Source organism: Silurus aristotelis (assembly GCF_946808225.1).
Source record: "Silurus aristotelis genome assembly, chromosome: 15".
Classification (NCBI taxonomy): domain Eukaryota; kingdom Metazoa; phylum Chordata; class Actinopteri; order Siluriformes; family Siluridae; genus Silurus; species Silurus aristotelis.
In genome coordinates this window covers 16,719,475-16,743,540 of record NC_139588.1, presented here as the reverse complement: position 1 = coordinate 16,743,540, position 24,066 = coordinate 16,719,475, and the positions used below count along the sequence as shown (strand labels likewise).

The following is a 24,066-nucleotide window of genomic DNA, read 5'->3' as shown; positions in this document are numbered from 1 at the left end:
CGTATTTTAAGAAGAAGGAGGATCATAGGGTGACGTATAAGAGTGGAGGAAGGTGCACACAGGTGGATTATCTTCTGTGTAGGAGATGCAACCTGAAGGAGATTGGAGACTGTAAGGTGTTGGCGGGGGACAGTGTAGCTAGACAGCATCGGATGGTGGTCTGTAGGATGGTTTTGGAGGCGAAGAAGAAGAGGAGGAAAGTAAGGTTTGAAAGAAGAATAAGATGGTGGAAACTAAAGGAGGAAGAGTGTAGTGTGAGGTTCAGGGAAGAGGTCAGACAGGGGCTCGGTGGAGGTGAAGAGGTGCCGGATGATTGGGCAACTACTGCAGGAGTGATGAGGGAGGCAGCTAGAAAAGTACTTGGTGTGACATCTGGAAATAGAAAGCAAGACAAGGAGACGTGGTGGTGGAATGAGGAAGTGCAGGAGAGCATTAGGGGGAAGAGGTTGGCAAAACAGAAGTGGGATCGACAGAGTGATGAGAAAAGTAGGCAGGAGTACAAGGAGATGCGGCAGCAGGTTAAAAGGGATGTGGCGAAAGCCAAGGAAAAGGCATATGAGGAACTGTATAAGAGGTTGGACACTAAGGAAGGAGAAAAGGATTTATACCGATTGGCCAAGCAGAGGGACCGAGCTGGGAAGGATGTACTGCAAGTTAGAGCAATAAAGGATGGAGAGGGAAATGTGTTGACTAGTGAGGAGAGTGTGTTGAGAAGATGGAGGGAGTATTTTGAGCAGCTGATGAATGAGGAAAATCAGAGAGAGAGAAGGTTGGAGGATGTGGAGTTAGTTAAGCAGGATGTAGATAGGATTAGTAAGGAGGAAGTGAGAGCAGCGATTAAGAGGATGAAGAATGGAAAGTCGGTTGGACCAGATGACATACCGGTAGAAGCGTGGAGATGTTTAGGAGAGATGGCAGTGGAGTTTTTAACCAGATTGTTTAACAGGATTCTGGAAGGGGAGAGGATGCCTGAGGAATGGAGAAGGAGTGTGTTGGTACCGATCTTTAAGCATAAGGGAGATGTGCAGACCTGCAGTAACTACAGGGGAATTAAGTTGATCAGTCACACCATGAAGTTATGGGAAAGAGTAGTGGAAGCCAGGTTGAGAGAAGAGGTGACCATCTGTGAGCAACAGTATGGTTTCATGCCGAGGAAGAGCACCACAGATGCCTTATTTGCTTTGAGGATGTTGATGGAGAAGTATAGAGAAGGTCAGAAGGAGTTGCATTGTGTATTTGTGGATTTAGAGAAAGCGTACGACAGGGTGCCGAGAGAGGAGTTGTGGTATTGTATGAGGAAGTCAGGTGTGTCAGAGAAGTATGTGAGGGTGGTGCAGGACATGTATGAGGACAGTGTGACGGCAGTAAAGTGTGCAGTAGGTACGACAGACTGGTTCAGGGTGAAGGTTGGACTGCATCAAGGATCGGCCCTGAGCCCTTTCCTGTTTGCAGTGGTGATGGACAGGTTGACGGACGAGGTCAGACAGGAGTCTCCCTGGACTATGATGTTTGCAGATGATATTGTGATTTGTGGTGAGAGTAGAGAGCAGGTTGAGAAGAGCCTGGAGAGGTGGAGATATGCGCTGGAGAGAAGGGGAATGAAAGTCAGTAGGTGTAAGACAGAGTACATGTGTGTGAATGAGAGGGAGGGCAGTGGAGTGATGCGGTTGCAGGGAGAAGAGGTGGAGAAGGTGGAGGAGTTCAAGTACCTGGGGTCAACAGTGCAAAGTAATGGAGAGTGTGTTAGGGAAGTAAAGAAAAGAGTGCAGGCAGGGTGGAGTGGGTGGAGAAGAGTGACAGGAGTGATTTGTGATAGAAGAGTATCTGCAAGAATGAAAGGGAAAGTTTATAGGACTGTGGTGAGACCTGCAATGTTGTATGGATTAGAGACAGTGGCATTGAGTAAAAGACAGGAGGTGGAGCTGGAGGTAGCAGAGCTGAAGATGTTGAGGTTTTCGTTGGGAGTGACGAGGATGGACAAGATTAGAAATGAGTTTATTAGAGGGACAGCACATGTAGGATGTTTTGGTGACAAGGTGAGGGAGGCGAGATTGAGATGGTTTGGACATGTGCAGAGAAGGGACATGAATTATATTGGTAGAAAAATGCTGAAGATGGAGCCACCAGGTAGGAGGAAAAGAGGAAGGCCAAGGAGGAGGTTCATGGATGTGGTGAGGGAAGACATGCAGGTAGTTGGTGTAAAAGAGGCAGATATAGAGGACAGGGTGGTATGGAGACGGATGATCCGCTGTGGCGACCCCTAATGGGAGCAGCCGAAAGAAGAAGAAGAAGTCCAAGCTAATTGTAGGCTGTAAAAAACTCCCATGCCGCATATAAACTGTCCTTCAGTTCTTTAGTTCTCATGTTAATACATAACCCAGGATGCTATAAGTCAGTAAATTCTTTTAAAATCTAATATTTTAGTGTAATTGTGGTTGTACGATAATAATACTGTAATACAGATTTACTCTGAACTGTAAATGCAGAAAAGCATTATGTAAAATATTTTTTCTCTGCAACCAATAAAGAGCCACGTCATGCTTATATACTTATGGAGAGAACTATTTAACACCTATAAATCTTTAACTACAGTGTAATAACCTCTTATTGTGGCAGTTGGGTTGGCTCTTATAAGCACTTCTAAATGATTATAAATGTTATAGTAAAAAAGAATGAAGTACAAATTGTGTTGGATGTATAAAGATAAATGCTTGCCAGTCCTCTACTTTAGTAATAGTGATGAATCCGAACTTTCCTAAAAACACACACAGTCTTACAAGAGTTTAAGATGTGCATGTTTTTATCCATTGGTTTATACAGTGTAGTAACTAATTAGTAACTAATATCTATCTATCTAACATTTTCACCAAACAAATGATCTCACTATTCAGAATAAGGTGTATGAACATCATGTGTACATGGTAATAAAGCTATTATATTTAGTATAATATTAATAGAGCTAACATTTGATATCAACAATGAAGAACTGTTTTGGTTTTGGAAAAAAAAACGGAATATAATAAATTATAAAACTAAATATTTACTTTTAACATCTGATTTACTGAACTTGTAATGAATTATTATTATTATTATTATTATTATTATTATTGTCTGCATGCAGGGCACAGAGGAACTTGAAGTGCGGATTCTGGTGCAAGCACGTCCAGGACAGGACATCAGGTAGAGTGTGGGCGCGCGCGTGTGTGTGTGTGTGTGTATGTGTGTGTGTGAGAGAAAGAGAGAGAGAGAGAGAGAGAGAGAGAGAGAGAGAGAGAGAGAGAGAGAGAGAGAGAGAGAGAGAGTCCATTTCAGTGTGAATGCATTGTAATAATAATTTAATTTAGCAAATGATGATGTATCCTATGTAATATTTCTTGCCATTTAAAACAGGAAATAAAACCAGTAATCGTTCCATTCAGAATGTCCTATGTGTCATCACATTTGATCATTTTTATTTTGCTGGCTTTGTTTAATTAAATTGTGCTTGCCTGATGGATTCCGTCTTTTTTGTAGCAGAACAAAACTACACAGCTGTTTACTGAACGTCATTACTGAGGGAGGTGGTAGCTCAGTGGTTAAGGTGCTGGGTTACTGATTGGAAGGTCGGGGGTTCAAGCCGCAGTATCGCCAAACTGCCACTCTTGGGCCCTTGTGCTCCAGGTGCGCCGTTTAATGGCTGAACCTGTGCTCTGACCCCAGCTGGTATATGCGAAGAACAAATTTCACTGTGCTGTAATGTATATATGACAAATAAAGGATATTCTATAACCTTGCTGGCCAACTAACAAGCATATTATCCATAGTGCCTAGTAAGATAGCAGATATTTACTCTATATTCATACGAGACATTAATTTTCTATGCATGTGCATGTCACAACACTGGAATTTCAGCAATAGCAGCAAAAAAATCTATCTATCTATCTATCTATCTATCTATCTATCTATCTATCTATCTATCTATCTATCTATCTATCTATCTATCTATCTATCTATCTGTCTATCTATCTGTATATATCTATGTCTATATGTCTATAAATGTATCTATCTGGATTTAAAGGTGTGCATTTTCCAGGGTTTTATGTATTTATTTGCCACTCTGCTATAGATATTTTCAATAGCTATAGTAGTGGCAATAGATAGAGGTTTATAGATTTTAGCTGTTGAAAATATATATAGCAGGGTGAATTATAATATAAATGATAACAACAGTGGTTCATGCACAAGAACAAGCATAAATAATAATAGGGAAAAAACAAACCAAAAATATTTATTAATAAACTCCCAAGTCTGGTCCACCATAATTGTTGAACTGTTCTTAAAACTCCATTATGTTTTGGTCAATAGAATTATGAATTTGCACTCACTGAGATTGTCTAATTGTCACTGGAATGCAATGAGAGAATCTGAAAAATACAGAAAATAAAGAGAAGAATGAGAAAGAGCAAGATGTAATCTTATTCCTATTATCTCATGTGTGTTTCAGGCCCATTGGTCATGATATAAAGCGTGGAGAGTGTGTGTTGGCCAAAGGCACTCACATGGGCCCATCAGAGATCGGCTTGCTCGCCACAGTAGGAGTCACAGAAGTGGAAGTGCACAAGTTCCCTGTAGTGGCCGTAATGTCCACAGGAAATGAGGTTGGAACTCAGATAGATACAATAAACACACTGTGTATACAGTATAGGAAAAAGTCTGAATAATCAAGTGCTAATAATATACACATTTTTAATTGTGTGGTTATTAAACAAAGATATCTTATAGTTTACCAGCAGACTTTTATTTAATATTTTTGGAGTGTGTGCTTTGTAATGTTTTTCTGCCTTGGGATTACCTTAAAGGATGAAGAGACCACATTTTCTGACTTCTTGATAACATGTCAAGCATCTTTAAAAACATTTTTTGGTTTTACAAACATCAGTTGACAGACAATAGAGAGGCAGCAGAGTAAATGAAGCTGTTTAAACATGAGTGGTAACAGGAACCAGGGTTAGGGTTAGGGTTAGGGTTAGGGTAACGGTTAGGAACTAACTTCTTCTGCAAACATTTCCCAACATTAAACATTTTTGTAAACAATAAAAATATGCCTGTAAACAATTGTATTCATTAGGAAATTGCAACAAGACACTGCTAATCAGATCTCCTTTTATTTAGCCCTGATAAAGGTTGTCTGTATTTGACTCTGTAGCTTTTTAACCATTTCTCAGCTGCTGAACCCCGAGGACGATCTACATCCAGGGAAGATCCGTGACTCCAACCGCTCCACACTGCTTGCCACTATCCAGGAACACGGCTACCCCACGATTAACCTGGGTATTGTGGGAGACAAGTGAGAACCACTACACATTTATCTTACACTATACCACAATTCTTGCTGATATTACACTATATAATCTTTGGGGGAAGTCTTTCCACCAGATGTTGGAGCATGGCAGTGTGGAGTTGATGATTTAGCCACAAGTGCTTTAGTGAGGTGCAGTTAGTGTCCTAGATCATCCCAGCGGTTTTCAGTCTGGTTGAGGTCAAGGCTCTGTGCAATTCTTCCACACCAACCCTGGCAAATCATGTCTTTATAGAATACCAAATGTATTCAGTGAGCCGCTTATTTTTAGTTACAAAAAGCAAAATGCACTATAATACAGTATTTGTATTGTCTTTTCATGACCTCTACTGCTCAAGTGACTTCACACTGTCCTAAAGCCTCATTTAAGGATTGCTTGGGCTGTTTGTCTTGTTGCCATGTGTTTTTCAAGTCTGTTTTCATAATCATATTCAGTCATGCGTATAACTTCAACACTTTAACTACACATTAACATGCATATTAAATAACTGTTATACATATTATAGGTTTTATTAATTTAAATACACATTGAATTAAATAAATGTAACCTATCTCACCATAATGCAGAATCAGTGTGAGCTTAATTTATTGATGCTTAAAAAAAAGAAAAAATGAAAATATTTTTCACTGAAATGAGTGCAGGAAATTCGCTCGGCTTTATTTCCAAAACAAATACCCTCCAGATTGCAAAGTCAATTAAATTGAAATAAAATGAATTTCTTTCTGTGCGGCCCAGTATCAGATGATCCACTGCACGGTACTGGTTCGTGGCTCGGTGGTTTAAATGTACAGACTTTACATGTTACAACTTTTCAGATGCCATCATTTTTAAAGCTCCAGTGAAATTAACATCAACATTCATTAGCACTTGTTGCTGCTTATAGCAAATTTATATGCATTTTGAACTTCCTTGTTATGTATACTAAATGTTCCTGGTTTCAGACACAGTAATGGGTTTGGCTACAACAGAAGTCTACATTGACTGTTACAAAACTGTCCAACTGTGATTGGTTGGCAGCGGTTTGGTGTTTTACTACCATGGTAACAGTTGGTGTGGTTTCTTGTTTCCTCCCACAGCCCAGACGACCTCTTAAATGCCCTGAACGAGGGCATCAGCCGTGCAGATGTCATCATCACCTCAGGGGGCGTGTCCATGGGTGAGAAGGTGAGAACTTATTTAGGAATGGGCTGTGTTCCAATAGTGGCCCGGGCTCTGCTCTGTTTGTACTGCGACCCTTCTTTTACATCTTTTAGACCTCCTTGCTCAAAAACACCTTTAATGTCTCACCATTTTATTAGCTCATTGGTACTTTATCTGATGAGTCTGTAGGGGCGTTATAGGGGAGCAAACAACTGGGACACTACATAATTTATAATTGAAAAAATCCTGCAGTTGAAATGCTTTTTCATATTAATTATAAATTTTTATTGTTCAGTATCAGCCAGCCTAAACAAACCTGCTGGAACTTTTTTAGCTAACTAGTTAGCATGCTTGCAATTGATTAAAAAACATAAACTATATTTATTTTTTCTTCTGGAAAAATCTCCTCAGCATTTGTTTTTTCATTTCAATTTATTTGTATTTTCATTTGTTGTTGTTTATTTTTTTGTTATCATTTAGGCTTGTGTCTTTTCGTGTTGAAATATACTTTTGGAACATAGGGCTGCTGTAAACGACACACTTTTAATATTAACACAGCTCCATACTGACATCTCCTGACTCACTTCAGATGCAGATGAATCTTTTCGCAGCAGTGAGAGTTGGTGATAAATAATGTATGAGATTCCTACCCTGCCATATGGGTCTGTCTGGTGTTTTATGGGAATATTTGTTTCGATCATCATTAATGTGCACCTTTAATTGGCCTGTTTCATCAGGACTACCTGAAGCAGGTGTTGGATATTGACCTTCACGCTCAGATTCACTTTGGGCGTGTCTTTATGAAACCTGGGTGAGTGGATGAGTGAAAAGGCAATGCTTAAAAAGCTAAATTTAAAACAGCAGTCTTATTATTTGTGTATGTTCTTCTGTGTAGTCTCCCTACAACATTTGCTACTTTGGACATGGACGGTACACGAAAACTAATTTTTGCTCTACCAGGTAGGGATGGTGAGAGAGTTTGTTGGTATGTATATATTAGCCTTAAAATAAATGTTTTTTTCTGTTTTTTCTATTTTCAACTCTTGTTTTATTGTCTAACTATAGTCATTTATTTTATTTTGATGTTTGTTTTTTCAGATTTTAATTTTAGCATGTTTTTTTTTTTTATTTCCTCATTCAGATTATTTTGCTTAATACTTGCACAAATGATCAGGTGGTTTATATATCTTATATATATAAAATCATAATCCACATTGATCATAATCCATATTTCAGTTAAATGTTAACGGTTAAAATTCATAGTTTTTCAGATTTTTTTTGTAAATGTGTCCCTGATTAGCTATCTTACCTGTGAACTGATGAATAAAATCATACTGCTTTGTTTTTTTTACAGGGAATCCCGTATCAGCCGTGGTCACGTGTAATCTCTTCGTCATACCCGCCTTGAGGAAGATGCAGGGAATCCTGGACCCACGGCCCACCATCATCAAAGCTAGAGTAAGAGTCAGACAGTGGGACCATGTTTAATAAAATCCAACATAATAAGAGCTTGCTTGTGCTTCATGTGTTTTGAAGCTGTTTTAATATCATACTAGGATTTGTGACTATTTCCATTTTACAGAGATTTAATTGAGCTAGATATTGTTTAATGTACATGGTTGAAGACTTCGAACTTGGCTGAAGTAAATTAAACTGGGTTTAAAGTTCCAGGTTAAACAAGCAAGTGGGTGAAATGTTTCTTGCTGTGTGTTTGCAGTTGTCCTGTGATGTAAAGCTGGATCCACGTCCTGAGTATCACCGTTGTATTTTAACATGGCACCATCAGGAGCCGCTGCCATGGGCTCAGAGCACAGGTGGGCAAACCTAATATGGTGGAATAGAACTGAAATATTTTATTATAATCCTATTTTAAACTTTTCCAACAAATGTTAATGCACTTACTATCCGCTTTTAAAAATTTAAAGCAGTTCTGATATCACAAAAAAAATTTAATAACACTCATTTGTTAACACCAAATAATCTGCTAAAAAAGTAAATATTGTTATCTTTTGATAAATCAGCCGCCCTTGCTTTTCCATGTTGTGAACTCAAAACTCCTCAATTTTTATTAGTCCTCTCTTGTATACACGTGTCTCCTCATTTCATATGCAGGGAACCAAGTGAACAGTCGGCTCATGAGCATGCGCAGTGCCAACGGTCTCCTCATGCTACCTCCCAAAACAGAGCAATACGTGGAGCTGCACAAAGGCGAGGTGGTGGACGTCATGGTCATAGGGCGGCTATGATGTCATCAGCGAGGGACAGAGGGATGGAGGGAGCATAGAGCTGCGAGCGAGCGGTGGTTCACGGTGCATGCCCACATATCATCGACTATCTCTGTAATATGCAATGGCACAGCTAGTTTTTATTGATTTGGATAACGTTGAAGTATAGTCGACATCTCGATCACGAAAAACTACTAGATACGTATTTAAAAAAAAATGATTTAAAAAAAGATCCTAGTATTTAAAACCTTAAAAAATAACTTTTAAGTAAAAAAGAGATTTATTCTGTAATATATTATTATAATTATTACTCTTATTATTATTGATTATGATCATTATTCTTCTCATGATTATTATATTAAGACAGCTCTGTTCTTTTCATTGCGATTGCTTTGTGTGTTCGATGCTAGACCTTATCGATATAGCTGTAGCATTTTAATAGAAAGCAGTAGGTGCCTGCCAGGAAAAAAAATATATATACATCATTTCCTCATCGTAAAGCGAAGGTTTGGCTAAAAATCCATTTTTTACACAATGTCCTCTTCACCCCAAAAATGTATATGATCTGCCAAGTTGTGTCTGGTGTCTGAATTTTGCTTTTTTATTTATTTACTGGAGCTACAGGACTAATGTAGCTGACAGGTCATGGAGACTTACAGCCCCCAGTTAAGCAACCTGTGCAAACTCAATTGAAGAATATGGGGCCTTGTGTAAATTGCATTTTTGGCTAAACATCAAACGGATATGATAGCTCAATCACGAGTATCATGTGAGGTGAGTGGAGAGTGGCATTTCCTGCGACACTCTGATTTTTTCCTCATCCGTAAGCACCATTACGGCTTCACCGAGAGCTTTGCTTGTTGTTTCTCTTGTGAGTCTTGTTTATGTACGCAGTGGGGGTTTTGTGTGGGGGAACACGAAACCGCCCGCCCGATCCCTGAAGCTTCCTTATTAGTCACCTGACCTGGTGAAGCTCCTCCCCTAACCCCCAGGGGGTGGAGTCACTGGATAATGTTTTGTTTGAATATATATATATATATATATATATATATATATATATATATATATATATATATATATACATATATATAAACATGCTGATTAAAACAGCTTATTTAAGTGCTGAGAGCCTTTTTAACCTACTACACAAACCTGTACAGTAAAAAACACAAACCGTGTTGTACAGATCTACGTGACCAGCACTGCGGAGAAAACCTACCGAGCAAAGAGGACACATTGCTGAACAAACTCTGTACAATAAAATTTTCTGTAATGATATGAAACTGATGAGAGAGACTATGATAATAAAAATCCTTGATCATTATATAAAAATGATTTGTACAGGGTTTTTCTTTTCGTTTTAGACATTATGATGTAGAAAAATGTCTTGTGTTTTGTGCCAAACTCAGAAAACCCTTGTGTATTACTGTAGCAGGTGATTTAAACATGGCTGCAATTCCTATTACTTTTGTGGTACTGTGGTAAAAATCATAGATTCATCTAATTTATTCAACCAGTACATAAAAGTAGGAATTATAACAACATTTTCTTGTGGCTAAAATCGATAAATGGCCACAAACACAGACCTAGAGGTGGTTGGTAAAATGTGAAAGTGTGTAAACAAGCTCTTGCACAATGCAAATTATATACTAGCAAATCTATTGAGTAGGTGTGAAGATGTACTTCTCACTGTGGACTTTATGAACCGGACAAAATCTGTGACGTCTTACACAAGTTACAAGCTACAAAACCATATGTTACATTGTATGCAGCTGATTGTGGTCATCTTACCACAAAAAAGTTCAAACATATGATGAACAGCTACAATTTTATTCAAAATAAATTTCACACGACAGTAATTGGGATTATACAAGTATTTCAGCACACTAAGGGGTCACTGGAATTAATAATGAGATGACACTGTGTTGAATTGAGCTGTAGGAAGAATTATACACAGGAACCACAAGGTAATTCAATGATCTGGAGCTTCCACTGCAGAACATCAGTCTATAGTACCAACCACAATTTTGACTACCGCATGAATTACATATAAACATCTTAACTTGTTGAAATGATAATCATTATTATATCTTTCTGAAGGAATGATTATTTTCACACACACACACACACACACACACACACACACACACACACACACACACACACACACAGAGAGAACGGTCATTGCTAGCAGCATATACCAACAATTTACATATATTTATATATTCTATTATGTGAACATGCTCGATTAAAAAAAAAAGGCAAAACTCAAAACAAAATATGCACCAACATATACACAATGGTAAAATCTAGCGTGCTTGGCCTGGTAGGCGCACAGAATAAATAGTGTATGTGGTGGGAGCTGATGCTCAAACCGGGCTCATTCGAACAGCAGGTCCGGGTCTTGTTCCGTTTGAAACACGTTGGATGGTTCGGGGATGGGCCCGAGCTTGGCCAGGCGCAGCGCCATCTCCTGCTCAGTCTTCTCCCTCAGCTGCTTCTTCTTTTCCTGGAACTTCTTTAACCTGGTAGATGGGAGACAGAGCAGAAGTGTGTATACAGGAACATGAATAATCTGAATTGAACCCGCATTCAAGTTGTTACAGGCACAGTTAGGTGCCATTTATGATCATAAAAATCTAATATTTGCAGGTAAAGTGTGAACCACACTGTATTCTACTGAAAAATCCACCTAAACCAACCTCTCTGATTGTGGCCCCCCAAACACCCTCGATCAACTGCACTGCACATACTATGTATGATAACCAGTGTATGGTTGCGTAATGCACTGCTGATAAAAACTACCGCAACTGACCTATAGAACTCTTCTCTTTCTCGCTCATCCAGTTCAGTGATGATATACGTGAGGGTTCGCTCGATCCTCGGGATAATCACTATGAGAGAAGACAGAGAGATCCACGGTAATGCTTTTATCTATTGTAGTGTTTAGCAATATTTCAGGCTGCAGTGTGACTAAGTAAGTTTAAAAGCAAAACACACACACAGAGCGATATAGACGGGCCTCCGACTTACCGTGTTCGATGGCGTTCACGCGACGGTTGGTAATTTTAATGGCTTCATCCAAAGTGATGAAGGACGTCTGTAAAATGAGTGATCCAAAATCAAAGGTGAAATGATCATAAATGGCTTTGGGAGGCAGGCTTTTTAATATTTGCATTTCTGGGATTTTTGACATCACTAGACATCACCAGACTGGGAAGAATTGCTGTTTTGCTATAAATATTATATATTGTTATATGAAAAATCAGCAGAATTACCACTACTATAGAATAGTAAAGAAAAAACTATTTTTTTTACACTGCATTACAAGCATTTTCTCATCACACTGCTTTATCAGAGAGTCTACAACCAAATATTTTGATTCAATATAAAGTTCAGGTATTTCTGTCCTTATTTCCTGAATGTCCTACACCATATATAGTATATGTGCATGAACCCCCCTACCTGCAGAGAGGCTAACTCCACCAGCAGCTCCACAGCTTTAGCATAGTTCCTCTTCAGCCTGGACAGCTGCTCTCCACCCCTCGCTAAGCCTGTCAACTCGTAGCCTATACACAAAATCATTCTCTTATTAGCAGCTACGTGTTACCTGGAAATGGATTTTAATGCCAATTTCTACATTTGTTTCTAATCAAAAGCTCCAAGACAGATTTATTCAGATATGACTTACTGTCTCCTCCTTCCTGGTAATGCTCGAACACAGGCAGAGTCACGCCTAGAGTTAATCAAGTCAACGTTATTGATAAAATTGATATAGCTGCACCAATAATAATAAACCGACTGAATTCATAACGTGAACGCATTATCGTGACTCATCACAAGAGGGCAGTGTTTTGCATGATGGACTGTTTCCACATAAGACAGCAGCCTCTACTGAGTGTTGGTTTGGAGATTGTATATAACACACACACACACACACACACACACATTTATTATAAAACTTCACAAGGGTTTTTTTAAGTAAGAATGCTAAAGATTTTTTCTTTTTAATACTGATTGTAGCATTAGGGTAAGATTTATGCCTATACTGTACTGTTATTTATTACCTACAGTAAACATTAGGTCAATAGAAGGTCCTCACAAAGAGACATTATGACATTATGGAAAACAGACCTGCGACATTGTCTCTCTTCGCCCTGACCTTCACTTGGGCCTTGTTCACATTCTGGATGACTGTAGTGCTAAAGAAAAAAAAAAAGAAATAAACTGTAATATCAAGACACACAGAAACTCTCACTCTCACACACACACTCACACAAACACAAACACACACATGCTCTGTGTTAAGTGTCACATTCTCTGTTCATACCTAAAGTCACCAGCAGCAAATTTGGCTTCAGCTAAGGAGAAAGCTGCTTCTCTCATCACCTCTCCCATCAGCGTTTTAGTCTGGAAATGAACCATATATTCCATATATTTATCTAACGCTTAACAAGATCGCTGCACAGAATTCAACACAATCTATAACACCGCCACGCTTAAAAGATGCTCCATAAATAATACAATTCTAAATACACATGAAGGAAGATTTTAAAATCGATTAGTTTGTGGAAATGAGGAGAAACATCACTCATCTTCCTTACCTCAATGATTTTCCTCAGAATTTGCCGAAAGCGCATACACAGAGCGTCTGCTTTTTTCTTCAGCAGGTTACGTCCAGTCTGAGCTCCTTTCAGACGTGCTTTCATGATGGTTTGAGCCCTGAAACAGAGAACAGACTTTCATGTTAATGAGAAACAGAAATGACATTCCTCTGTTCTGAAGATATTTCCTGTAGCAGAAAATATATCAACACTCAAGATCCGTCCTGACAAGAAATTCCACCATGTGTATGATCGATTAGACGTCTACATTTTGCTTTTTATAGTTATTCCAACATTTCTAGACACTTTAGATTAGACTCCAGTTTTTTGCAGGAAGCTCAGATCACGAGACTGAATCAGACTTCTGCTTTTTGGTTAGACATCTTGGAAGATCTTTTTTTTTTTTTTTTATCCACACAGATCCAAAATTACCATTAATAATAAAGTTTAGATCACAATACTAAGGATCAGGTTTAACATTTCATACCATTTTAACCTGAATAGCTCCACACCTTCCCCACAATCAGACTGTCTACCTGGTAACAGTGTTTATGTACTGTGTATAAATCAAATATTGAACAAATTATTCAGATGATCCTACCTAAAAATTCTGTGTTATGACACTATATTTTATTGTAAATAAACAAACACAGAGGATTATCTAGTTGGGGATCTATCAGTGCACAGTAATGAAGAGTGTCTGAAAAATTGTTTTGCAGGATAAATATTAATAACTATGCAGTTCAACGAGTCGGAAATCTTTCCATACTGTCGTAAAAAAAATCAACGTTACAATATACAATGATATTTATGTCAATTTTTTTGCGCTAGCAAACATCCAGGTACGCGGTCACCTATCATAGCTACTCACATCCTCGAAGGAAAAACGTCGATCCGGTCTTTGCTTGACATCTTTGAATTGTATTGCGGATGCTAAAATACGTGTTTATATAAAAGGCCTGTCAGCGTCGAGGTTTTACTCAGTAATTGTCATAAATACGTATTTTACTGCACTCAGAGCTTTTCACTGATGCTTTCCGTGACCGTCGCAGACAGCGGCCGCGTTCCAAATCACGCCCCATCTAGAAATGTAGTCAACTACAGAGCGTACGCTTTTGCAGCGCAGATAGGGCGCCTACGGAGGGATTTAGTTGTTATTGCGACGCGTTTAGTCAGGCGTCGTGTAGCGTACAGGCAGCTGACAGAGTGTGGTCATGTGATTCCTTCACGCGAGACGAAGATGACGCCACCTAGCGCGCCGGAGGACACATTAGCTTATGTGTGAAGTGAAGTATAGTCATTTAACTGAATCATATTAATTTTGAACAGTGTTGTTGCATATAGATCAGGGGTCTTCAACATTTTTCAGGTCAAGGACCCCTTACGCGATAAAGGCATGGGGCAGGGACCCCCGATATAAAATGTGTCAAACATAGCCACTGATATTAATAGAAACCAATCATATTACGCTATATGTATTATGTTTAGACAATTAAAACTATGTTGTTGTTGTTTTTGTAAATGCATCATTGACTGTATATTAATTATATATTAGCACATCTTTCAAAAGGATTTATGCATCATACCAACATATTTTGCCAATAAAATCACTTATTAAGTTGTTCACAGTTGTCTTATTTTAATCAGTTTGCAGTTTCATATATTTCCCTTTTACTGTCAGGTGAACAATCATACATTTGCCTGAACTTTAGCTTTAATTTTATTCAAACTTTAATGTAATAATTATTTATATATATATATATATATATATATATATATATATATATATATATATATATATATATATATATATATATATATATATAATCTTTTATTTATTTTTTTTATTGTTGATGATTTTACCAGGAATTTTTTTAACAAAAAATTATTTGTCATTCAACATTAAATAGTGGACCCCCTGCAGTACTGCCACAGACTTCCTGTTAAAGACCCATGATATAGACCATTTCAACAAGCATTTGTTCATGCGAGGAAGTGATGTCTTTGGTCCTTGAACGTTTCCGGTTAGCTAACAAGCACATTGAAATCATTGGCAGGTGCCAGATTATACTATCGATAATAATCAATAATGAAATTTGTTGTCAACGAATGCCGTTATTAATTAGTTGGGCTGCTCAAGTTACGGTTTAGCGTGACGACAAGATAACAAGCGCCTGCGAAATTGAGAGAGTCAACTGGCAGCAGGAAAAAGTGTGCGTCCCAAGTGGATGAGGGCGAAACATCAACATGGTAAACAAAACCTGTATAAAAATACTGAATTAAAAAATATTGAAATACTACCTGCAATGCGTACTTTTTTCTACTCTTATTGTATTTATACATTGTACTGTGTATATACTGTATATTATAGTATGTGTATATTCTTTATATATATTTGCATTTATTTTGATTTCTTTCCTTTGCTGCTGTAACAAAGAAATTTCCCCACTGTGGGACGAATAAAGGTATATGTTATCTTATCTTATCTTATCTTATAATCCTCATCATGTGAAAATGGTAAAGTTTAATGAAGTGCTATTGTGTAAACTGTTTGTTCACTCGCACTATATCTGTTCTGTCATCAGCTCATGTGCAACATAGTGACGAATTCATTTAAAACGGTGCGAACAAACACAATATCTAAAAGCAGCAAATAACAGCAGCAGTAAACGATTATATTTATAATCAGGGATGTGGTTTTCAGCGAATGATTATGCATTTGCACACCAATTAATATTTTTTCTTTCTTTTTTTTTTTTTTTTTTATTAGGCCAGTTAGCTTGCTGCATATCTCCGTTTCATTCTCTTTTAATAGCTTTTGTCTACTACAACAGTAACATAATGTGTTTTTAAACATGATTCACTGCGACTTTACTACATTCACATGCTTGTTTGTATATTTAATTTATGCATTAAGCATTTAATTATTATACAAAATTAAATTCATTATATATTCTACATACATATATTTTTACAAATGAACAAATGCCTATGAATATCTAAACAGAAATTGTCAAAACACTGTTATTATTGGCTATTATATTTTATATTATATTTTAAGCGTGGTTGTCAACTTGCCATCTGCAGTTATCATTAAAACCATTACAAATGTTAATTTACACAAGTTGCTTCACCTTGCATACTCAAATGCTGGTTTTTATTTGTTGTTTTTTTTACAGAAAGAAAAAACCCAGCATGAGTGAATTTGTTCACAGGAGAAATCCCTCATGCACTCGTCAACAAGCCGCTACTATAAGATTTAAAATGTCTAAATTAAAGCCAGTTAAATTCAATATGTGGCTTTAGCATTTTTTTATTTTTTTATTACACTTTTATACATAAATACCCTGAATTAGAGTTTTACATAGTAATAATAAGGAAAAAATCTAATTTTTTTTTTTAAATAACCGATTAATCGAAAAGATCCAATTTATTAGATTAGATTAGATTAGATCAGATTAGATATTTGGATTATACACAATGATATTGCAACGGTTTATTCATTCTTGCAATTAAAAATGTCCAAATTAAAACCATGTTGTTTATACTCTCTCGGACATGGCGCAGTTCCCAAACCAGGCAGTGATGCAGCTGCTCAGGATGCCCCCCACGGTCTTTCTGTAGAACATGGGTAGGATAGGGGGAGTAAGATAGGCTTTCCTTAGCCTTCTCAGGAAGTAGAGACTTGGCTTGATGCTGATGGAGCTGGTGTTGATTGACCAGGTAAAGTTCTCTGGCAGATGAGCATCAAGGAATTTGGCGATCTTGATGATTTCCACGGAGGATCCATCGAAGTTCAGTGGAGAAAGGCCGCTTTGTGCTCTCCTAAAGTCAACAAAGAACTTTTTAGTTTTGTCAACATTCAGAGACAGGTTGTTGGCTCTACACCAGGCTGTTAGACATTGCACCTCCTTTTGTTCGTAAAGCAAGAAACTGTTTTCACTAACAAATTTCATAAATTTTTTAAAACACATTATTGTATTAAAGAGACATAATGCCTGGATGAATTCACTAAGGTACCATAGGGGCTGCAGAGGGGCGTTCAGAATTTGCGGATTTCCGGAACTCGTCTTATAATGTAACCCCAGCGAGTTCCGGGGGACCACTGTGTAAACAAGTCTCCTTTTACTGCAGCCACATCTGCATCATTCACATACATCTTCTCTAGCAGAAGCATCAACAATAACCTCGTAAAATGACCCTGGGTTTCCGTGCATTTTAGTCTATTTTAAAAATTTTGAAATGAAAGCAAATTGTGTTTTTTGTGAAAATTCTACAGGAAAGCAAACACAAATGTATAAACAGTTCATGAAAACGCTTAACAACTGTTTTGGTCAAACTTTCATCACGATGTCCAGTATGTCTTGTAAATGTCCTTATGTTTATCTGCAAGTAAATCAATTACTTCAGCCATGGTGAAAAAAAAAGATAATATAATAAACGCAATACGCAATGCTATATTTGAGCTTGTGCAGTTTGCTACAGATGCATGTTGCAAGCTCTGACTGGTGCACCTTTCTGACCATCCATTCAAAGGAGGTAAAAATGGCAACGTGATTGGACGCTTGCTAGTGGGCCTTTGACAGCTCGAATTTTTGGGGTTTTTTTTGTTTTTAGAAGAAATAAATGTATTTATTATTCCTGCCAAATGTTATATACATCATTAATGTTTTATTTCTGTGTGTTTTTAATTTAATTAGATTTTTTTTTATTCTTGTTAATAGTGTTTCTTGTAAGGTATTTTTGGTATGAATAATGTTTGAATGGGATGGTGAAAGTAGCGATAGTAGTGCACTGAACTGCACCGGAAACGGACCAATAGTTAGTGCATACATGATATTCTACCTGAAACGGATCCAACACTTCAATTTAAATTTAATGTTAATAAATATAATACCCATACGCTTTCCATTCCGTTATCTATATACTTTAGTTGCTCGCCAAATAAAGCGCAAAATAAAAAATAATTGTCCAGTAGTATTAGCAGCAACTTACGACTTTTATTATGAAGTATATCATTGTGTAGCAACCATTTTGTAGGACTAGGTGTTTCTGCTTTCCCGGCGTCTTTGCTAACTCGTGAGCGCGGAGCTGCTCTTCCTCAGAAGGGAGAAATTTTACAGGGTGATTCTTTAGATATTGAAGAATCTGTCAGTAAGACGTTCAGGTAAAACTGCGTTTTGTTGCCCTGCTGTTATGGCCGTGTTTTAATCGGCGTGTTAAAGGAGCGGGTTATTCGGCATTAGCAGGCTAACTCGAGCCGCTTTCTTTCTGCATGTGGCGGCGTGGAGCTCCGTGCAGCAGCCGCTCACAGCGCCGTCATTAGCTACAAAATGTACTGTTTCCTGCTCTATTATCACTGATTCAACTATTCAGGATTTTAACATGTTATTTATGGAGGTCAGATGGATGTGATAAATTGTATAAGCCCGAGGTTCGTGTGAGTTTGATAATGTAGGCGATGGTGTTGTGTTTGAGCGTTTGTGTAGATTTATGACAGAACCTTGTGTGTTCGTGTTCACGCTCAACCAACACACATTTTAACGTTATTCACTAGCACGATATAGTGATGTATCGTTTGCGGCCGAGTCGACTCTGAGTCGGTTCTTTTTTTTTGGTGACTCCTTTCTGACTCTTTCCTGCGTCTGATCCCTTCTTTTATGTCTCCCCCTATATGACCCTTTCCCTCGTTTGACTCCTCCCGTATCTGAATCTTTTGTGGCTGAATTATAACTAGTGTTTGATTCCTTAATGCTGTCACCTAAATGCACGTAGTGAAATCTCACTAAAATGTTATTGATTTTCTTTAAATAAAGTCTAAACCCCTAGCGCTGTGTTGTCATCCAGAAGCCACCTGGGAGCCGACTCGGAGTTGATTCTTAGTGGAATCGGCTCAGCCCGTCAATGATGTACATCACTATAGGATATGTTAATAAGCTTATTCAGGTGTTTTAAAGCAGGAAACACTCACATATACAGGAATATGATTCACCACTAGTATTAGAAAACAGCCTCAGTGTGCATTGGCTGTTTTTTAAAAGTTGTATTGATATAAGTAACCTGAAAGATAAGTGAAATGTGATTGAATATGAAGGTTTGGGCCATGTTCTCCTACATGCCACTTTAGATCTTGTGATCAGGATCTCAAGAAGTAAAGAAAGACAGTTGAACCCACCCACCTCTCTGTTAGAGAACTAATCTTGCTTAGTGCACCTTTAAAGTGTGTGTGAGTGTGAGAAAGAAAGAAAGACCCCTTAACAAATTATATGGCAGATAATCTATCTCTCTATTCAAATCAAACACATTAGCATGAGTGCAATTCTAAATATTGTTAATATCCTTAATAATAACCAGACACACAATCCTTTAGAGATCCAACAGTGGGCAAAAGAACCGCCGTTGTGGGGACGTCTTTCTTTTAGTGTTCATAGTATCGTAGAAATATAGAGATGTGCATGTATACATTGAGGGAAATATAAAGCATTATTAATGTATTCAATTTGCTGGATGTCTTTGCTACAGGAATGCCGGGACTCAGCTGTAGGTTTTACCAGCACCGGTTCCCGGAGGTGGAGGATGTGGTGATGGTGAACGTGCGCTCCATCGCCGAGATGGGTGCTTACGTCAGCCTGCTTGAGTACAACAACATCGAGGGAATGATCTTGCTAAGCGAGCTCTCGCGCCGTCGTATCCGCTCCATCAACAAACTTATTCGCATCGGACGCAACGAGTGTGTGGTGGTCATTCGAGTGGACAAAGAAAAAGGTGGGATTTTTGTGGTTGTGGCATTTGGAGAAATGCTTTCCTGTGCAATCTTTTCAGTACATGAATTTATTTATTGATTTATTACAGTCTTAGTTGGTCACTGTTTGTTTGATTGATTGTTTTTTAAGTAAATTCGTTTCGACTTCATTTCCTCCAAAGAAAGAGCTGCTTTTATCAGTCTTACAGTTGTAGACGCTTTTGTAAAGTTAATCACCCACATTTTACAAGACAGTTTCCTGGTGTATCTTGTATAAATTCCATAACAAAAATTGATCAAAAGCAAAGCTCACAGAGCTGAAAATGAGGACTAAACAATGAAAGAGGGCCACATATGCATAGTGTGTGCTAAACTAGTAATGTGGTTCAGCCACTGAAAAAACACACATTTCCATTACATTTGTCCTCATTGAATGCCTAGTATTTCAATTTCGATTGCTTATCTCACGTCATTCATATTAATACAGACGATATATCGGTGTGTGAGCGCGTAATGGAAATCGTTTTGCTATTCAAACTTGATGTCTATAAAATTGCACTAAAATAAATTGAGTTTGTTGAGAGGGCAAGAGAGAGAGTCAGATGGATAGATACTTACTTTATTCATCCCAATGGGAAATTTAGAGCTTCCAGCAGTATCCACAGACAGGTAGGTAGGCATGCAATTAGTACTACAATGTAGTATTTTACAAAAGTACATTTCCTTTTATGCCTATAGAAGCTCTCAGTACTTTTAAAAAAAATTTTTTATAAAAAGTATTTTCATGAGTTCCACTTTTCTTGTCTAAATGTTGCTGGATGCAATTTACCAAATAGGTTTGTTTATCAAAAGTGGTTGCTGTATCATCCTCTACATCAGGGGTCACCAAACTTTTTGAATCTGAGAGCTACTTCTTGGGTACTAATTTATTGCGAAGGGCTACCAGTTTGATACACACCTCTGAAATAACACATTTGCTCAAATTACCTTTAATTATATGTTATGATTAATGATATTCATCTATGTGAAGACACTGATCGTGTTAATGATTTCGCACAATAATTATCAACAATGATTTATTAAGGTAGGAAACTCTGCAAGTATTTACATTTTCAAATTATCACTTCTTCAACATTTTCACTAGCCACTAATAATTTTTAACAAATCATGCACTATGTTGCATCATGGTTGTACAGATTATCAATTACATAACATACTTAAATCAACTTGGGACCAGCTAGCTCTAATCTAATAATGAATATTTTTTTATATTATAATTTTCAAATTTACACCAATGCAAGTGTGATTTAAAGAAAAATAAATGCAGCTCACTGGTAAGTGGCACTATGGTGAGCTATTTTTAGAAAATGTGGTTCCTTACGGGTGACCTGGTGCCCACGGGCACCATGTTGGTGACCCCTGCTCTACATGAAAGAGGTCCAAACAGTGTATCTTGTCCTAAGTGAGCTCTGATTCTGTTTTGTTTCTCTCTATAGGATATATCGATTTGTCAAAGAGAAGAGTTTCTCCAGAGGAGGCCATTAAGTGTGAAGACAAGTTTACCAAATCCAAGACTGTAAGTTGACACAAAATCCTCCCTCGGCTACACAGTGGCATTTTTTTATTACAGTTCTTTAAACTAAAAGTTTGACAATTATGGTGAAGTTACAAATGCATTTATTTCCATCTAACAAATCTTGTTAGAAAACCGTAATTATCTTTTAACAAACAGCTTCATTCAGACGGAGGTTTTTTTTTTTTCCCACTTGTTGCCTTGCTTTAGGTCTTGTAGTTGCCATAAAACCCTGTGTGTTCATTCACATTTTGATGTCGAAATGTACAATGTTTCTCTAAAACGTGATTTTGACTTATGCTTTAGGTGTACAGTATTCTGAGGCACGTGGCGGAGGTGTTGGAGTACACTAAGGACGAGCAGCTGGAGAGTCTGTACCAGCGCACTGCCTGGGTCTTCGATGAGAAATACAAGAAACCAGGATATGGCGCTTACGATGTGTTTAAACAAGCCGTGTCGTAAGTACTGGACCTTTATTACAGTAGAACATGTAGCTGTACCCATGATCATTTACCAGTGATAACTAGATGGTCTTGAATCTTAAATAATTTCACTGCAAATTCAGCTCGGTTCCTACTGTGTACTGGACTAGAAACCCAGACCTTGTGTGTTAATGATAATTTCATATCAAACATTTCTTATTTGTATTTACTGCTTTTGAAAAAATAGCTATATCCCCATAGTTAATTTTTGTTGCTTACTAGTTTCACTCACAATCTAAATGTCTGAAATCCTGGTAGGCATCATCTCAAAAGATCACGCTGTGAAATGAGCCATAAAGAACAAAGTCTTTAGAAATCACAGCTTTTATGTAATATATGTAACGCAGCAAAACACTAGGGACAGTAAAAGTTGTTTAAATGTAAATTATCCCATTTATCACCGTGTTCGCTACTAGATTTTGGTCTATCTGGTCAGGGTGTGAGTTTTTTGCCACAAGTGTAATTGCATGTAGCTAAATTTAGATCTAAACACCGTTCAGTCAGTTTTACAAATTTTTTTTGTGACGCTTTATGGGATCAGCCCAATGCATACAGTGCTTGCAAAAAAAAAATTATTTGGCCATGATTTGGGCATTTCCAATCTCATCTATGGATTATTTAAATCTAATATGCATTTCTGCTTATTCTTTTATTTGTCAGTGATCCTGCCATCCTGGATGGGCTGGACCTGACAAAAGAGGAGAGGGATGTACTCATTGATAACATCAACAGGCGGCTCACACCACAGGCTGTCAAAATCAGAGCAGGTACTGCAAGCTACCTTCTATATAACAGAGTAATGTCAGTTTTGATGTAGGTGCTTCATTGCAATCAGTTTGCTCAGTACATTTGTGGGCGTTTTGTATACCGTTGCTTTTGAACAGTTGTTCTGAATAAGAGCTGACCTGTTTATAGATATCGAGGTGGCGTGTTACGGCTATGAGGGGATTGATGCTGTTAAAGAAGCCCTGAGGGCCGGACTGAATTGCTCCACAGAAGCCATGCCAATCAAGGTAACGTGGCCTTAGATGTCCAAAGACCAGTTCAGCTGAATGGATAAATGGATGTTAACTGATCTGTATGTAGAGAGGTGTGTTTTCATTCAGAGACCTCAATATACTTTTCTTGCTGGTGCCATGCTTTGGCAAGAGTTCTGTTGTTTGAAATCTTTGGATAATCTTTTATAGCTTTTTGTATTTTGACAGATGATTCCGAGGTATGCCCCCTAGTGTACCTCTTCTAATATATGATGTATGCAGTGTATAAAAAAAAAAAAAAAAAAGCACTAACAGTAAGAGGGGCAACCCCTTTTGAAAAGTTTAGGCTACCCTACACTGATGCCTTCAGCACATTCAGAAATGAATTAGTGTCTTTCTTATGGGATTAGATCAACCTAATTGCTCCCCCACGGTATGTGATGACCACCACCACTCTGGAACGGACTGAGGGTCTCTCCATGCTCAACCAGGCCATGGCGGTCATTAAGGAGAAGATTGAGGAGAAACGAGGAGTTTTCAATGTCCAGATGGAGGTTTGTTTCTCCAATATAAATTAACTAATCGCATCTTTTTTGCAGGATTTATGCAGTTGTAGAGTCAAGAATTAGTGCTGCACACTTCCTTACGGTGTCCTTTTGCTTTCAGCCCAAGGTGGTTACCGATACAGATGAGACAGAGCTACAGAGACAGCTGGAGCGTTTGGAGAGAGAGAATGCTGAGGTGGACGGAGATGATGATGCTGAGGAAATGGAAGCAAAAACTGAAGATTAACAAGCCCTTGCCGTGTGTTAAATGAGTTGAGGAGGTGAAGCGCCTGCAGCCGCAAGCTGACCCTCGTGGAGGGGATACAGAGATATTCAGAATATGAACTGTTTTTGTATCCTGTCAAAGTGGAGTGGGTATATAAACATGTAAAAGGAAAAAAAAAAAAAGGAAAATAAAAATTTATAGACAAACTAATAA

General features: G+C 37.9%; 3 protein-coding genes across 18 annotated transcripts in view; 2 read left to right on the top strand and 1 right to left on the bottom strand.

Moving 5' to 3' along the window:
• gphnb (gephyrin b) overlaps positions 1-9,763 on the top strand; it is a 114,538-nt gene extending 104,775 nt beyond the window's left edge. For 9 of the 16 annotated variants that reach the window (XM_083562255.1, XM_083562253.1, XM_083562251.1 and 6 more), the window contains 9 exons: positions 3,122-3,180; positions 4,484-4,637; positions 5,205-5,326; positions 6,416-6,503; positions 7,217-7,290; positions 7,375-7,439; positions 7,834-7,937; positions 8,197-8,293; positions 8,592-9,763. In XM_083562255.1, coding sequence (XP_083418381.1) covers positions 3,122-3,180; positions 4,484-4,637; positions 5,205-5,326; positions 6,416-6,503; positions 7,217-7,290; positions 7,375-7,439; positions 7,834-7,937; positions 8,197-8,293; positions 8,592-8,725 — 897 coding nt within the window. In that variant the 3' untranslated portion in view covers positions 8,726-9,763. Of the gene's footprint in view, positions 1-3,121; positions 3,181-4,483; positions 4,638-5,204; positions 5,327-6,415; positions 6,504-7,216; positions 7,291-7,374; positions 7,449-7,833; positions 7,938-8,196; positions 8,294-8,591 lie in introns of all 16 variants that reach the window. The other 7 variants (XM_083562254.1, XM_083562252.1, XM_083562265.1 and 4 more) reach the window with 1 other exon arrangement.
• A 752-nt stretch (positions 9,764-10,515) lies between these two features.
• atp6v1d (ATPase H+ transporting V1 subunit D) lies at positions 10,516-14,379 on the bottom strand. Its single transcript, XM_083561874.1, has 9 exons — positions 14,180-14,379; positions 13,309-13,426; positions 13,035-13,114; positions 12,839-12,906; positions 12,396-12,440; positions 12,170-12,273; positions 11,738-11,804; positions 11,520-11,598; positions 10,516-11,229 (listed from the first exon to the last, which is right to left on the bottom strand). The coding sequence occupies exons 1-9, from the start codon at positions 14,218-14,220 to the stop codon at positions 11,085-11,087; spliced, it is 747 nt and encodes a 248-aa protein (XP_083418000.1). The 5' UTR covers positions 14,221-14,379; the 3' UTR covers positions 10,516-11,084.
• Positions 14,380-18,315: 3,936 nt separating this feature from the next.
• On the top strand, positions 18,316-24,066 carry eif2s1b (eukaryotic translation initiation factor 2, subunit 1 alpha b). The gene is made up of 8 exons (XM_083562353.1): positions 18,316-18,475; positions 19,831-20,073; positions 21,547-21,626; positions 21,930-22,081; positions 22,766-22,872; positions 23,021-23,118; positions 23,493-23,636; positions 23,749-24,066. Exons 2-8 carry the CDS (start codon positions 19,833-19,835, stop codon positions 23,872-23,874), a joined length of 948 nt encoding a protein of 315 aa, XP_083418479.1. The 5' UTR covers positions 18,316-18,475; positions 19,831-19,832; the 3' UTR covers positions 23,875-24,066.